Source organism: Abramis brama (assembly GCF_963993115.1).
Source record: "Abramis brama genome assembly, chromosome: 20".
NCBI lineage: Eukaryota > Metazoa > Chordata > Actinopteri > Cypriniformes > Leuciscidae > Abramis > Abramis brama.
In genome coordinates this window covers 30,218,925-30,234,088 of record NC_139982.1, presented here as the reverse complement: position 1 = coordinate 30,234,088, position 15,164 = coordinate 30,218,925, and the positions used below count along the sequence as shown (strand labels likewise).

General features: G+C 39.3%; 1 protein-coding gene across 1 annotated transcript; it reads right to left on the bottom strand.

Moving 5' to 3' along the window:
* Nucleotides 1-989: 989 nt before the first annotated feature.
* On the bottom strand, nucleotides 990-5,157 carry LOC311071027 (galanin receptor 2a; the record flags this gene model as incomplete). The annotated part of the gene is made up of 4 exons (XM_084095239.1): nucleotides 990-1,904; nucleotides 3,894-4,188; nucleotides 4,478-4,575; nucleotides 5,116-5,157. 4 exons carry the CDS (start codon nucleotides 5,155-5,157, stop codon nucleotides 990-992), a joined length of 1,350 nt encoding a protein of 449 aa, XP_083951365.1.
* Nucleotides 5,158-15,164: the final 10,007 nt, after the last annotated feature.

Here is a 15,164-nt window from a genome sequence, read left to right as displayed (position 1 = left end):
CATTTAATTTAGAAAAAAAAAAAAACAGGAGATTACTATCAGTATCAGGACTATCAGTATCAACTGCTCGAACGCTTTCCGTTAGGCTATTGGTACATTGACGAAACGTAAGTACTGTTGTTATTTATACACATTTTTATCACATCACAAGAACATATTTTAGTGTTTTGTTTAAACGGTGTTAAAAATAGTCGACGTTTCGTTTGGCTAAGTAAGTTAGTTTGAGTTGCGTGAGGCGAACCTCAACAGACGAGCCTCGAAAATTACACAGAAATTTATTTTAAAAACTCGACCCTTTTGTCGTAATTCATTGTTATTTAGAGTTAGCAGGAAAATATTACACAGAAAATGGCACTATTTCTCATAACAGTCCTATTTTTTTGTTAGTATTTGGTCCAAACTCAAGTACGTAAGAGGTGCGTCACTGTTCGGCGAATTTTCGCGGTGAGGGCGAAATATTTCTTAAAGGGATAGTTCACCCAAATTGAAAATTCTGTCATTAATTACTCACCCTCATGTCGTTCCAACCAAAATTCGTGTTTTCTTCTACCACTTTGACGCTTCAAAAAGTTCATAAAGAGAGATCACACAAAACTAATCCATATGATTCGAGCGGTTTAGAAGAGACACGGTCGCTCGCTTTAGGCCTATGATGAACAGATTGAATTTAGGCTTTTATTCACATATAATTATCATTGATCAGCATTCAAGTTGGTCATTAAAATTGGTCGTATTTACGAACTGAAGTTTAAAAGTTCCTTCTGTGTGAGCTGTGCTTCATAGATCGCTACACAATGAATGATAGACAGTGGACCTTTTTCTGCCTGCGAAATTTTGCTAATGTGATTTAGTGATTGGTAGATCATTACCAGTAGATGCCGTTAACTACACCAAATTTCTCCAAGTATAATACATCTCTTTGAACCAAACAAACCAAGCTCTCGTTCAGTTTTACACTCAAAATGTTCTAAATGATTCAAAATGGATCCTCAGAAACTCTCCATCACGCTAATAATCTGGGGGTGCACCCGTTTCCTATTGCATTTGAACAGCCAGTCTTTCTTCCGCCTGTAGCGTTTGGACAGCAGAACGTAGAGGACGGGATTCACGCAGGGGTGCAGATACTGGAGAACCGTGCAGGTGAAATGAAACATCTCCCATGAGCGCCCATGCCGGTAAAGTCCCAAATACACACACAGCTCTAGAACATACCCTGGCAGCCAGCACAAGGAGAACGTCCCAGCCGCCAAAAACACCATGAGAGACGCCCGCCGTGTGTTGCGGGTGCTGGCGAGGGACATAACGGGCCTCTTGTGCAGGAAAAAAGCCATACGCCCCGAGCTGACTGCGATAACCAGCATTGGTATGAGATAGTACAGCACAAATTGGCTGAGAACAACCTGGTAATGATGTTCCTGGGTAGTCGGCAGACAAACAGTGCTGTTACTCAAACCTGGGCCTAAGCTTTCCTTAGTGGCGAAAATACGCAACGGCAGACTTATAAAGAAACTCAAGCCCCAGACTAGAATAAACATGAGTACCACCAGGTCCATGCTTGGCGGGCGGTAGGGGTTGGTGATGATCATGGCACGAACCATTGATACAGTGCACAGGGAGTATGTGCTGGCGGCCAGGGAGAATGCCAGCAGAAACTGATAGACCTTGCAGGACGTGTTGCCCAGAGGCCAGGAGAAACTGATCGCGGAGCGTATGGTGAAGGGGATGAGGAGAAGCGTGAGGACGTCGGCCAGAGCCATGCTGAGGAGAAGAACGTCCAGGCGGTTTTTATGAAGGTTCTTGTGTTTGGCGAAGAGGGAGAAGGCCAGGAGGTTGGCGCAGAAACCAATGCCCACTATGATGCCACAAGTGCAAGCAAAGATCAATCCGTAGGTGTTTGTGGCTGCCTATGAGAGACGATGGGAAACATAGTATAAAAATAGTATGTTTTAAGTTGCATTTAAATTCTTTTTTTGTTGGAATTAGATCGCTGTATTGAATTATGATTTCTTTTTTTAATTATCATACCTAAATATAATTTTAAAATGTATTGAAAAATTATATAAATACAGTATAATATTAAATATTTTGAAATACATTTTATATACAGTAGTCAACATACAGTAGTCAACAGTGGTTTAAAAAAGTTCATCAAAGTTGTCCTAAGACAATTCATGTATAACTGTGATTAAAGGTTTTGATCCAAATGTTGACTAGTGTGTGTGTGTACTGTGTATATATATGTATATATATATATATATATATATATATATATATATATACACACACACAGTTTAAATATAACAAAACATTATTATCTCTCAGTGTAAAAAACACAAAAATTAGGTTGAATTAGATTTTAGATTTTAAGATTAGATTTTTCACTGTGATTAGAAATTAGATTTTTCACTGTGCTTCTGAAAATATGTTCAATGATAAATTATATTATACAATAACTAAGTAAAAATGATTTTATTTGTTAATAAAATACTAATTCATCTCACATATTGCCAGAGGAAATTATTTACTCACCATCTGAGACGTTCAGTTACAGTAGATATCCGTGTATTTGCAAAGATAATACATCTGTGCATTCAGATAAGATTCAACAAATAATTTTTATTGTAGAGATGAGTCTAAATGTGTAAAGATATAATCCCGCTTTAAGAATAGACAAAATATGGGCTAAGCTTCCCTAACACCTCCATTAGAATAGAGCCATTTACAGACACAAAAAAAGGATTTCTTCTATTGGATTTGATTCAAAAAGCGACTTCTTGCACAAGATTTTATGTAGCGCATACACCAAATAACATCTTTCGAATGAATGTCAGTCGTTCCCTGCTGGTTTTTTCCATCTCTCGTTCTCTGATTGGAGGCTTATTGATTTGTGATTGATCTCTGGGGCTTCTGCCTCGTGGTTAATGAGTCTTTAAGGCTCGGCATGTGATCCTAAAGCACTCACAGGAAGTTGACCGAAACTTGCATTTACCTCTCCATCCATTAGCATGTGCAGTGAAAGGTGTATAATTGTTGTTAGAGCCATTTTTGTGTCTTTATTTGCTCGGTTTTTGCAAGCGAGCGCACATTGATTGATTATTCCACCATCCTCAGTCACTAATAGTAACGGCTACTTAACCCATATTGATGAAGGAATAAAGTGACGCTTTGTGTGCACAGACTGAAAATAATAGTAAAAACTGCACCTATAGTGGTGCAAATTATGAGAATGAATTTGGTGGTCTCTCTTTTTCAGTTTTATTGTGTATTGCTTATCAATGTATTTATTGAAAATAGCAGAACATTAACTAAAGTGAAAGAAAAGCTGTGTAATAAAATGTAAAAGATAGAAAAATACTTAGCATAACTATCTAAAGTGCATTTGAAAATCTCATCAAAATCAGCAGCATTGAGATACATTCAGGAAATAAATATTCCGATCAAATAAATTAAATATTACACGAAAAAGTCTGACTGAATGAATACATTTAAAACAGGCTATACTCTAATTGTAACATATGCAAATTAGTTTGTATATGAAGCATTTTCTACGCATCAATTAAGGTTTTAAAATGAAGAATTGTTTGGAGAGTTTATAATAAAGGCAAAGGCCTTTATTGTGAATTAAAAAAAACAAACAAGTGGGTTCTCAAAAGAGTCCTGGTATCCCAAGTCACTGAAGTCTCTCCTTGTAGGTGTTGCAAGCAGATCATGTGACCACATTATATCACTGTTCATTTGCATAAAGTCTGCTCAGTCATTAATGTTGCTTCAAGTCTTTTCATGTCCAGGCTCTTTTAATGGTCTCTTTGCATATGTAAGGCACACCCCCTGTCTTTCCTCCGGTCTGGGTCTCTCAATCTGCCCAAACACATCTTCCTCTTCCTCTTCGTCACAGCTTTCAATGGCTGTTGCTCATATCTCAGGGTCTTGCTGGTCTCTTGCGGTAGGTTGTCTCTCATCACTATAGTCTCTATTTGAAAGCTCAAGGGGAAGTTTTTGTTGCCCCCGATGTGTTTGGGACAGTGGACGGTGGCCCACAGCGGGGTCTGGACGCTTCCCTCGCTCTGATATGGGGATATGGCCGTGTGCACGCGCTCAAGAAGCTCTTGCATAAACTTGCGCCTCTTCCAGTCATGCAGGGATCGGCCCCTGTCGTGCATCATCTGTGCGTGACCTACTGAACGTCGCCTGCATGGGACAAACAGAGGAAATATATTTCAAACTGACTTTAACCTCAAGTCACATGCAGAGATTTGACTAGTAGACATGAAAAAAACAAAAAAATACATGATGCTTTATTATAACAATTTGACCTTCACTGCATGCAAAACTGCATTTATTTTGCATTGGCTTCTTAGAGCTCCTGTTTCTTCTGTTACCAGCAGATGGCAATCTCAACTACTCTGAACAAGCCTCATGTTTGGAGATCTTGCAGAAATCACTCATGTTCAAAAAGTAAGAGGAGATCATGACTTACTGTCTGTTGTTGAGAGTGTTAGTGGGTCTGGACTGGACCGGTATCAGGACAGTTAACAGGAACACGGCAAACCCCCAATGCCTCAACATACTGGACAACTGAACACAGGAGAGTCACAAAGTTATCAAACATTAATATATGTATTATATATATGTATGCAATTGATTTAAATTAGAAAATATTTTACTAGGCATATTAGTCTACAAATTATATATATATATATGTGTGTGTGTGTGTGTATACTATTAGGTTTATTAGACAAAAGATAAAATACAAATGATAATATAAAATATATATTTTTAATAAAATATTAACAAATTACTACATTTTTTTCATGAAAATATTTGCCTTATATCATTTGTAAATCTGAATGGTTTTAGTTTCAACATAATAGTATGATATTCTTTTCACCTTCTGCATGCATTTTAACATTATATATATATATACATTAACTTGAATTATTAATTGCTGGTACTTAGAACTGAGTCAATGTCCAGTACACAAGTGGAAATAGTAACAGAATTATATCATTATTCATCAATTAACATGAGGTGTAATAGCCTACATTAAACTGCTGTTGTAAGGCTTCAGCATTGATGATATACTCACATGTAATGCCACTGCTCAGTAGATGTTACTGCCACCCGGCTGGACGAGTTACAGATGTTGAAGCCCAACATGTGACTGTACATTCAATAAACCAGGAGCATCATCTGCTGCCTAAATGAAGCATGTTAATATGTCCAAACTCCACTAGTCCAGAAGACAAACTCTTCCTATGTCTCCTTCCAGAGTGTTTGAAGGAATGAACGCATAGAGAGAGAGAGGACCAGAGCGATGGGCGTTAGATTTATTGCACCGGTGAGTCTTGTAAGTCCCCTTTGCTGTTCACTGCAAACTGGAATAGACAGCAGGCGTTACGGCAGAGAAAATTAGTGCGCACTGCACACTTGTCTGTGTGTGTGTGTGTGTGTGTGTGTGTGTGTGTGTGTGTGTGTGTGTCTGCTGCACATGACTGCCAAAGTGTATACCAGACTGACAAACCACACACACACACACACACACTTCTAGAAACGCACAGGCAGACACCTTCATTGGAAAGAGGCTGGTATGCTGGTCTCTCTCTCTCTCTCTCTCTCTCAACACTCAACACAGGTTTGGCCAGGAGGGGCAGCATTTGACGAATAATCACCCAATGATCTCTAATCTGAACTTTTGATTACAATGGTACATATTTGATATACTCTTTGTACATGTAAACAATCTGCAAAGTTACAAAGCACAAAGTCAGCGCAAAAGAAAACACTTGCCTTAAACTACGTCGCCTTGTAACACATACTGTGACCCGCCTTAAAGTTTTAAGGCTTTGAACCTGATGCTCGCCGCTTATGGCAAGGGGCGTTACTTTTCCGATACACGCTCTAAGTGATTGACCAATCAGAGCAGACTGGGTTTTTTCGAAGGCGGGGTTTAGAGAAACTAGTATTCAGACAGAGGGTGAAAACAGGTGCTGCAACTATGAATATGAAAAATAATGTGTTTTTGAACATTTAATCATGTAGACCTATTCTAGTATACTCCCTGCACAAAATTATGAACCTGTAAATGAGCATATTATGGTCTCTTTAATTTTTGTGTTTATTACTTATCCATACACTGGGTCCTTTTAACGTATGAAGCAAATCCCGAAAACTCCTGAAAGCCATTACAATGGACAACTGATACTGATACAACACCAAAAAAAATATGCTGCATTATGTTGAACGTCTTTTACTTTGGATGGAAATTGTGTGTGAGAGTTCGGATGAACATTATAGCTTATAACGGAGACCATGAGACCCTCCCCTCCTAAAACATGGGTGAAGCTGGGTGAAGAAAGTAAACAGCTTTGGCTGACCACTGTCCCAAGAGATTATGACCATAACCTCAGTGAAATCAAGCCTGTGGGTGGGTCTGCTCGCCTCCTAAGCAAACGTAATGGTCAAGGTGGTTTTCGGGGAGCCCACAAAATAGTACCGCTTCATTATAGGCCTCGGGGCAAGAGGTTCACAACATAACTAATGCTCATCAACTACAAATTAGTTCTGTGCGACACTAAAATATTCCATATATTTCCATGTTTATGAGGCAGTGCGTACATTGGAAAATACACTGACTTTCACAACCACTCAAAAGTTTTTGTTTTTTTTAAAGAAATTAATACTTTTATTCAGCAAGGATTCATTAAATTGATCAAAAGTGACAGTAAAGACATTTATAATGTTACACGAATGTTCTATTTCAAATAAATGCTGTTCTTTTTTAGCTTTCTATTCATCCAAGAATCCTGAAGAAAAGTTTTCCACAAAAAATAAATTAAGCAAAACAACTGTTTTCAACATTGATCATAATCAGAAATGTTTCTTGAGCAGCAAAGCAGGATATTAGAATGATTTCTGAAGGATCATGTAACAAATGTGAATAAAGTACTTTTTAAAATAAATAAAAACAGTTATTTTATATTGTAATAATATTTCACAACATTACACTTTTTACTGTATTTTTAATAAAATAAATGCAGTCTTGGTGAGCATGAGAGACTTCTCACTGACCACAAACATTTAGTGTTCATTACACAAATGGCTTTAAAAAAAACTTAAAATATGTGCAATACATAATTATATGTGCAATAATAAAAATAAATTTGAATAGTTTAAAACTCTTTAAAAAAAAAAAGATTCTTCAGAAATTTCTACTTGTTCTACAGGAAGAACACCAGCATAAAAGTTTGGAAAATGGGGGACAGTGGCAGAAACGATGACAGAATTAGCATTTTCAGTTTTTTTGTAGACTGAACAATTGACACCTTTGGCTTTGAACACACTATATTTCTATCATTTGTATGTAATTCTCATTTGTCATATAAAATATGATGAAATATGAAATAAACCCAATGCGCAGCCGCAGACTCTGCATAACAAAACAAAAATGTGTCTTGATTAGAATAACCTCAAGTGTTGTAAAAGATCCCTTTTGTCCCATGAATCCTTCATGTTCATTCTTTCTTCTAAGTGGCCTTAAACTACTGAGAAATGTTTTGTTCTTTATTTCTAGTCAGTGACAGCATCGTCTAGCAATGTTCAAAAGGGCTTGACTCATCCGCACTAATGTCAAAAGCCCTGCGATTTTTTATTAGAAATTGTTTAACTGTCATGGTTTGAGTTTCCTTTCCGCTTCCAGCGAACTCCTGTTTTGTTCTCGTGTTTGTTTGTTTTATCATGTAACCTTGCGGGAACACATGACACGATTTCTTCCATTCGACCAGCACAAAAAAATAGTTCCAGCGGGCCGCGGCACAGCAGCGCTCCAGATTTAATCACGAGGCGCAAGTGAATTCTGCTACCGAGGAAAGTCTCAGATTTTTGCGGTCTTCTCCGTGAAATTGTTAAACGAAGAAAACATGTCATTTAACACCTTGTCAGTTCCCCCATCGACCACTGGCACTTGACCTTCTCAGCACTTGGACAAACTTTGATATGACACCCGTAGTCAAACGCCACTCTTGAGTGAATCGTGGGACATTAGAGAAACATGCGAGCTAGCCACCCAGTATGCCATCAGACTGTGAGATTATTAAGACTGATGTCCCCAGCGAGGCCAATATTTTTTGTTCTACTGCAGAGCGTCGGCAATTTATCATCCAAACATCCCACAGGTTTGTGTTGTGTAGGTACTTTTGGATCTAGTCCGGCGGGTTTGATTCGGTGCCAGAAAAAACATGGCCGTCTTGCCAACAGGCCGTTTAGAGCTCGAGTTGTGAAAGCTTGTCTGAGGGTTCCAGTAAATCCTTCTTCTAGCAGGTAAGAAGTTTGGAAAGCGACGAGGCAGCTCCCAAACCCCCCACCTCCCCCCAACACACCTCCCACCGCTGATCTCCACAAGCACAGCTTCATTTAGGTCACTATTGTTCGACTTGCGTGTTATTTCATTCATTTCTGCTCACATTGCATCGATATACGAAGGCACCTTGAGGACTTCTTCATGAAAAGAGTATTCACAGAAACTGTATTTAAATATTCAGCACTAGGGGCCGCGGAAAGGACACGCGTGTGTTCTCAATAAAAACTATAGGTGAAACTTGTCAAAGTCAAACCTGATGTGTTCCTGAGCTCACAAAGCATACAAAGGACCTTTCACTTGTATCAGCTTTTATTGCATGATATATTTCAATTTCAATTTGAATACCCTAATGTATATACAACTATACATTGGTTCCATTTTACAGTCTCAAACTATATTTAGTGTATGCAAAGTTTTTTATATATCATTTGTTAACTTTATGTTTTAAAAATAATTTATAAATACAGCAAAAAATTTAATAAATTCATTAATTAGACAAAGACCAACACTTTTTTTTAAATACATTTTGAACAATACTTTTAAATATATACAGCTATATATACAACTTTTATGTTATGTGATTAATCAATTTGACAGTACTAATGTATATGTAAATATATTTTACAGTTTTTTTCCTATAAGTAAACAAAGTGGCCTTTAATAATTATATATTATGTGTATATATATATTTATGTTTATTTCTTCTCAAAGGCAATTCAAAACTGTACTATATACACATATATACTATATACATACATATGTACATACCACGCTCTGCATAATAGACAATAAAGGCAATCTCAGAGATGAAGGTGAATGCTTTCATGTTGTCGAGCAGGTGCCATCCCATGTGGTCTGTCAACATTTCAGCGGTCAGCAAACCGCCTACAAAAACATGTTTCGATTTTATCTAATCGTCTGGAGGGAAAGCCCTTCCAGTAAATGCTTGGTTGGTTTAGCCCTCCACCATCCAGCCATACATAAAATATACAAATATTTACTGCATAATGGAGGTGAATGGGAGGTGTCCTTCTAAAGACCCACACGTATCCCAGAATCCCGTGCGGCGGGGCAGATGAGTGATACGCCACGGCTAAAATGCACGCATGAAAAAGTGCTGTGTTCGCGCTGGAACAACGGGGACCGGAAGGTGAACTGCTGAGGGGCTTCTTCAGATTTTGGGGATCATACATCATGGGTCTCAATGCCTGTTGACCTTAGTCCACTGAGCTGAAGGTGTGTGTGTGTGAGGGGGGGGGGTTTAGGAGAAGGCACACCAAGGCTGTGTGTGCCGCCACACAGTAAGGCCTTTTGCTGGCTGCCATGGCGATGGCGACCGCAGAATTGCCATGTTTACTTAAAAGCTAGTGCATAAGAGAACAGCAGACCACCGGCAGACGCCACCCGCCGGCACTGGGCAAGGGCTACGGCTCATCTTTGTTGAAAATGGCTCGGGAACCTGCTGCCTGCACAGGGCCAACCTAAATTTAGCAACAAACTGAAAAACCCTCCTCATTCTTAAAAAGCTGTTTAAGTTTCCAGAGCGAGAGGGTTCAGTGAGGGACAGGAATGGTCTGAGAGACTCGTTCTGTCTCGTTGCAGGTGGCGATCGAGCGCTTCGGTCCACGGGCTCGGTCAAGACTCGTGATTGTGCTTCCTGCGATGTAATATCACATAAAACATGTCAACGCGAGGTTAAACACGCAGCAGGGTCAGAATCTGACTGGCCCACTGGTTAAATTTAAAAGTGATATAAAAATAGCACCTGTTTTGTTTGCCATTATTTTTGGTGTGATTTAGAGAAGTGTGTGAATTATATAATAAGTTTCTGAGGGACCAATTTTTGTTGTTGTCGAAAGTCATTTTCGTTGAGCATCAACCTAGTATAGTTACCTAAACGTTCACTTTTTCACCCTATGGACACCACATGTACACGAGAAATACCGGTAAATCCATTCTGGCAATGAGAGACTGCAGGTAAATGGACTTGTTGATGATATGTGTGAACAAAGCAAGATTACAGGCATGACCACCTGCTTTGAGAGAAATTATCCACCCTCTTTTTAACGTAAGAGCAGGCGAGGCCATTGTAACTTGAATGTGTCGAGGCTTAAAGTCTCATCTGCTTCTAGTTATTTTAGCTGTAGAAAGTGCATTAGTGCAATGCATTAGCATTTTTTCATTCATTTTATAGTCCCCCTGTAGTCAATAATTGTATACCTTATAACTCATCTTTGATCAGCAAAATTACATTATATTTAAGCCTTTTTTTCCCGTGAGAAATAATTCTTCATGCCCTAAAATAGCTTGAATGTAACTCGACACCCTCGCCTCATTTAGTATACGCGGTTCTATGAATATGCAAATGAGCCCCGCCTCCACTCACTCACTCAGCTCAGAGATCCACTGGTTGACGATCACACGTTGATCTGATTGGTTACAAGGTAGTTCGTGACGTCAGAAACACCAGCGATTTCAAAGCGTGTTTTTGGTTCACTGCAGTTTTAATTAGAAAATACTCAACAATGGTGTTGACATGAATTTACACATGGTTTGTCTTAAAGCATATTAAAAACACCACATAGACATATAAACCTCATTAAAAACTTGATTTTCATCACAGGGGGACTTTAATACGATCCCACTCAGTGTATTTGCTGTTGCTGGTTACCTCCTCAGGAACACAGAGTTTGTGCATCTTTTTGGTGAAAAAACACACTCTAATTTGTAATATAACTTTTGAAGTGACTAAAACTCTGCTGTGTAGGTCTATTATGTAGATTTAAATTGGTTTATTATATGTACTATTAAGACACAAAATCGATTGTTTTGGTTTCCTTTGGAAGCACCCTAATATGGGGTTCAAAATTGGCTTTCACAAAATACAGTAATACTAAGCAGTTGAGGATAATAATGGAGTATTGAAACACCCAGCCAAACTCAATTCATGTTAACTTCCCTGTGTGGGCCAGACCTGTGCATTGGGACATTAGCTGGATTTCTCTTCAGGTGCTTGGGTAATTGTGCTTGGCATAAACTGCCGGTTCTTTGTGTCGGCCCACGTGAATAGGATCCTCAAGGTGGAATTCCTGTGCTAACATGGGGAAGTCACAATATACACGGTCATATGACCAGACGGCCCCCACGGATTGGTTCGGTGGAAAACGTCCAGCCTGCACACAGTAGGTGGGCGTGGGTGGCGACTTTGCCCTTGTGCCCACTCAAGGCCTCATAAAAACACCTGACAGTTCGTATTGCCTTTGAGTACAACCCAGTATTGACACGAGCTGACCTCCGTCAACACCAGCCAAACAAAACAGCAAAAATTCACATAATAATTGAACAAATAAATGGAGAACTTGTTTGGCACGCCGTTCATAAAGAGCTGGACTGGCAGGCTTCGGGAAAAGGAGTCTCACTTTCTCTGTAGTGAGAGTTGACATCGAGGTGTGTGTCCTATAAGCACAGTTTGGACTGTCAACAGGGGAAATATACTGTACTAGGTTTTTCCAAGCCAGGACAAATCCATTCAGTGCCTGTGAAAAGCTGCCTCTCAATCAGCGCCACACCAAGGGCCTGATTCTAATTAGCCATGAATACAAACCTTTGAGACGCTGCTTGTTGTACGCTGGTGAAGAGTAACGTCTGTGTGTCTTTTCATGCTCTACACAGAGGCGGTGATACATTGTTACCACAGCATAAAAGACCCTGTTACTTTACACCTGGTATTAAGATGTGTTTTGGTCGATCGGATCACAAGTTGACGAGGGAGACACATTCCCGTTCACACCTGGTGTTTTAATCCGTCTCTTTTGTCCACTTTCAACCACTTCTGTCCTGATTTCTTCGAGGGGAGGGTCAGTTCTTTCGATCTAATGGATGAAATAAGCTTGTGTAATTTACATATGAACGCGACCGGAGACGACGGAAACACACACAGAGAGCATCAGCTTTAGTTTCTGCTCTGACAGACACAAGACCAGCCGAACGCTGTGAGTGTGTGTTAGAAATCAGGAATGGAGAGAGAACATTGTGCTTGGTATGTTTATCATCTTCAAATCAAACTTGGGTCTTCAGCCGACAGTTTAAACCCCGTCTGGCTCGAGCTCTTCCCATAATGTCACTCATTAGATCAGTAGACGGAGAGAAGACGGTCTTTAGTGGCTGTTTGAACACATTCGATCACATGAGCGTTTACACTACGAAAGCAATCCGGTCAAATGTGTTTTCAACTCCCTCTGGAAGTGTCGAAAGTGGACGAGCTCAAAATGTTTTAGACCCCGTTTACACCTGTATTTAGTGTCGTCCACTTGCGATCCGATCCACCAAAACACATCTTAATACCAGGAGTAAACAGGGCAAAAACACTTTCACATCTCTTTTGATTAATTGCAGTTGATATTGCAAATGTCTGTATGTAATTGTAATGCACAGTTAAAAAACTCACGTTTTTGAAACATTTGATCACAAACGGACAAACAGTCCCGCCTCAGCATTGGTTGAGTCAGTGTTGCTGTGTTGGGCTGGTCGAGATGCTCAAACAAACAGAGCAATGTTTTGAAAGCACCACAGAGCCACAGTGTTTACACTTTTGTGGCAAAATCAACCTACAAATGGCTTACTTATAGTTGTCTATGCAAATTAACATAGAAATACCACACACTTCACCTTTAAGAAAAGATCAGATCTCAAACATTTTGAAAATACCTCTCAAATACTTTCACAGAGAAGGCGTTTTATGTTAAAATATGGTTATAAGCCACAAACCATATGAAATTTTCAGTTTTTACATATGCTGACAGAGGTTGTGTGATGGACAGACTAAACTGCGTGCTGAAAAGCACTGCAGTCTCTCAGTCAGTACTTGGACTATAGAGAAGTTTAGTTTTAAGTGTAAGCTGCAAGTTTTTTGCATTTTTGCAACATGCAGTTAAACCCCTGCCAATGCAACGTTTATCAAACGACAAATGCAATATTCAAGATAATCATATTTTGATCAGTGAAACCTAATAACATGTTGACATTAGACGTGCAAAATGTGACTGACTGCCATCTTGCAGATGCTGTTACTTCAGAGTTCACAATGCATAAGCATTCTCATATTCCATCATTAAACAAAAATGTACAGTAAATACAATTCGAAGATTGTTTGATTTGGAAAACGCACACGCTTGGACAGTTTATACGTTTGAACATGTCATCACCCTGCTACAGTTTACACTGCATTCCTTTTTCAAAACCACTTTTATACACCCCGATGTTGATAATTGCCTAGTTTCTCTCAGATCCCTTTCCTGAGGGCACCACTGTTATGCTTTAAAAGACACTTTTATGTGGTGCTTGGCCGGAGGACTGTTTTCTGTATAAATGAAATACAATAAAGACAGAAAGGGTGTTTCTTAAGAGCTCAACATTTTCAAAGTTTCCCTCTCTGCTTTTCACTGGCAGAGCTCTCTTGGAAAAGCTTTAACTGAAGATTAAGCGTTAAAATCTGTGTGGTTTTGGGCACCGTTGCCGTAATTCAGCTATATCCCAGAAACATAAGCGCGGGGCGAAATCACCAGCTCTCGCGACGGAGATCCAGGGTGCCCGACCTAAACCACACCGAGCTGGAATCCAGGAAGACCAGACAGTGGTCAAAACCAACACATACATCCACACCCGCACACAAGCTCATGTTCATTATGCGCGTGGAGACCGTGAACCTGAGATGAGTGGAAAGGAGCCCGGATCAGTCCAAGAGATATTTGGACAAAGAATTTTAAAAAAAAGATCGATTGGAAACTCCCGAAGAAAACTCCACATTTAGTCTTTTTTTTTCACTTTTGTTCAAAGTTTTACTCATATCACCCATTCAGGGTGTGTTCACACTTGTAGTTCGGTTCGCTTGGTCCGGACCAAAATAACAAAAAAAACATTTAGTCCTGGTCCAATTAGCGTTCTCATTGGCATTTTAACACTAAACCTAAAGGCATAGGGATGTGTTCACAACCTGATTGGTCGACTTTTATAACGTATATTTTGCGACTGAACTTACCGAACATCCAAAACAATGCTGTGTTCTGGGATAAATGCACTTGTTGTATGTGTGTAGCTACATATGATGGTATTTTGTCCAGCTGAGAACTTGAAGAGCTTATAAAATGTCCTTTTTAGGGTCGCATCTTGTGAAATCATGTCCCGTTTTTGGTTCGTTTACATGTCTTTGGTCCGTGTTGTGTTCATATTTCAGTCGAACCGCACCAGAGTTGGTTTGGAAGTGGAGTGAGACTCATCTTTTCAGCGTCTCGGTCCGCTTGTTTGTTGATGCACCAGGGTTCAGATCGCAGCGTTCACACTTATTCAGATGAACTGCACTAACAGAGCAATCACACTAGGGTTTGTTTTAATCCAACCAAACATGCCATGTCTGAACACACCCTTAATGTCAATTAAAGATCAAATGGAAAAAAAAAAAGGGTGATTTTATTCATTATTAAGTGATTGCATCTTTTAGAAGGATTGGTCAGCTGAAAAGGAATATTATTTTAGATGCAGAGCAAACGTTTTGACAAAAAATAAGAATAATGAATAATGTGCAGTGTTCGCAGGAGCATGCATTATAAGAAAGTAAATACGATCAATTTTGATTTCATGTTGACTAAGATTTAAGACTTAAGACTATTACTGGCTTCACATGTGCTTTTCATCTGTGTTTACTTTACAGTGCTGTATACTTTGTACTTCTCCATGTGTGTCATACATACCACAAGACCAGATTTGTACCGGATTTGCTGCTAAATACGGTTCATTTGACCTTATGCGTCTG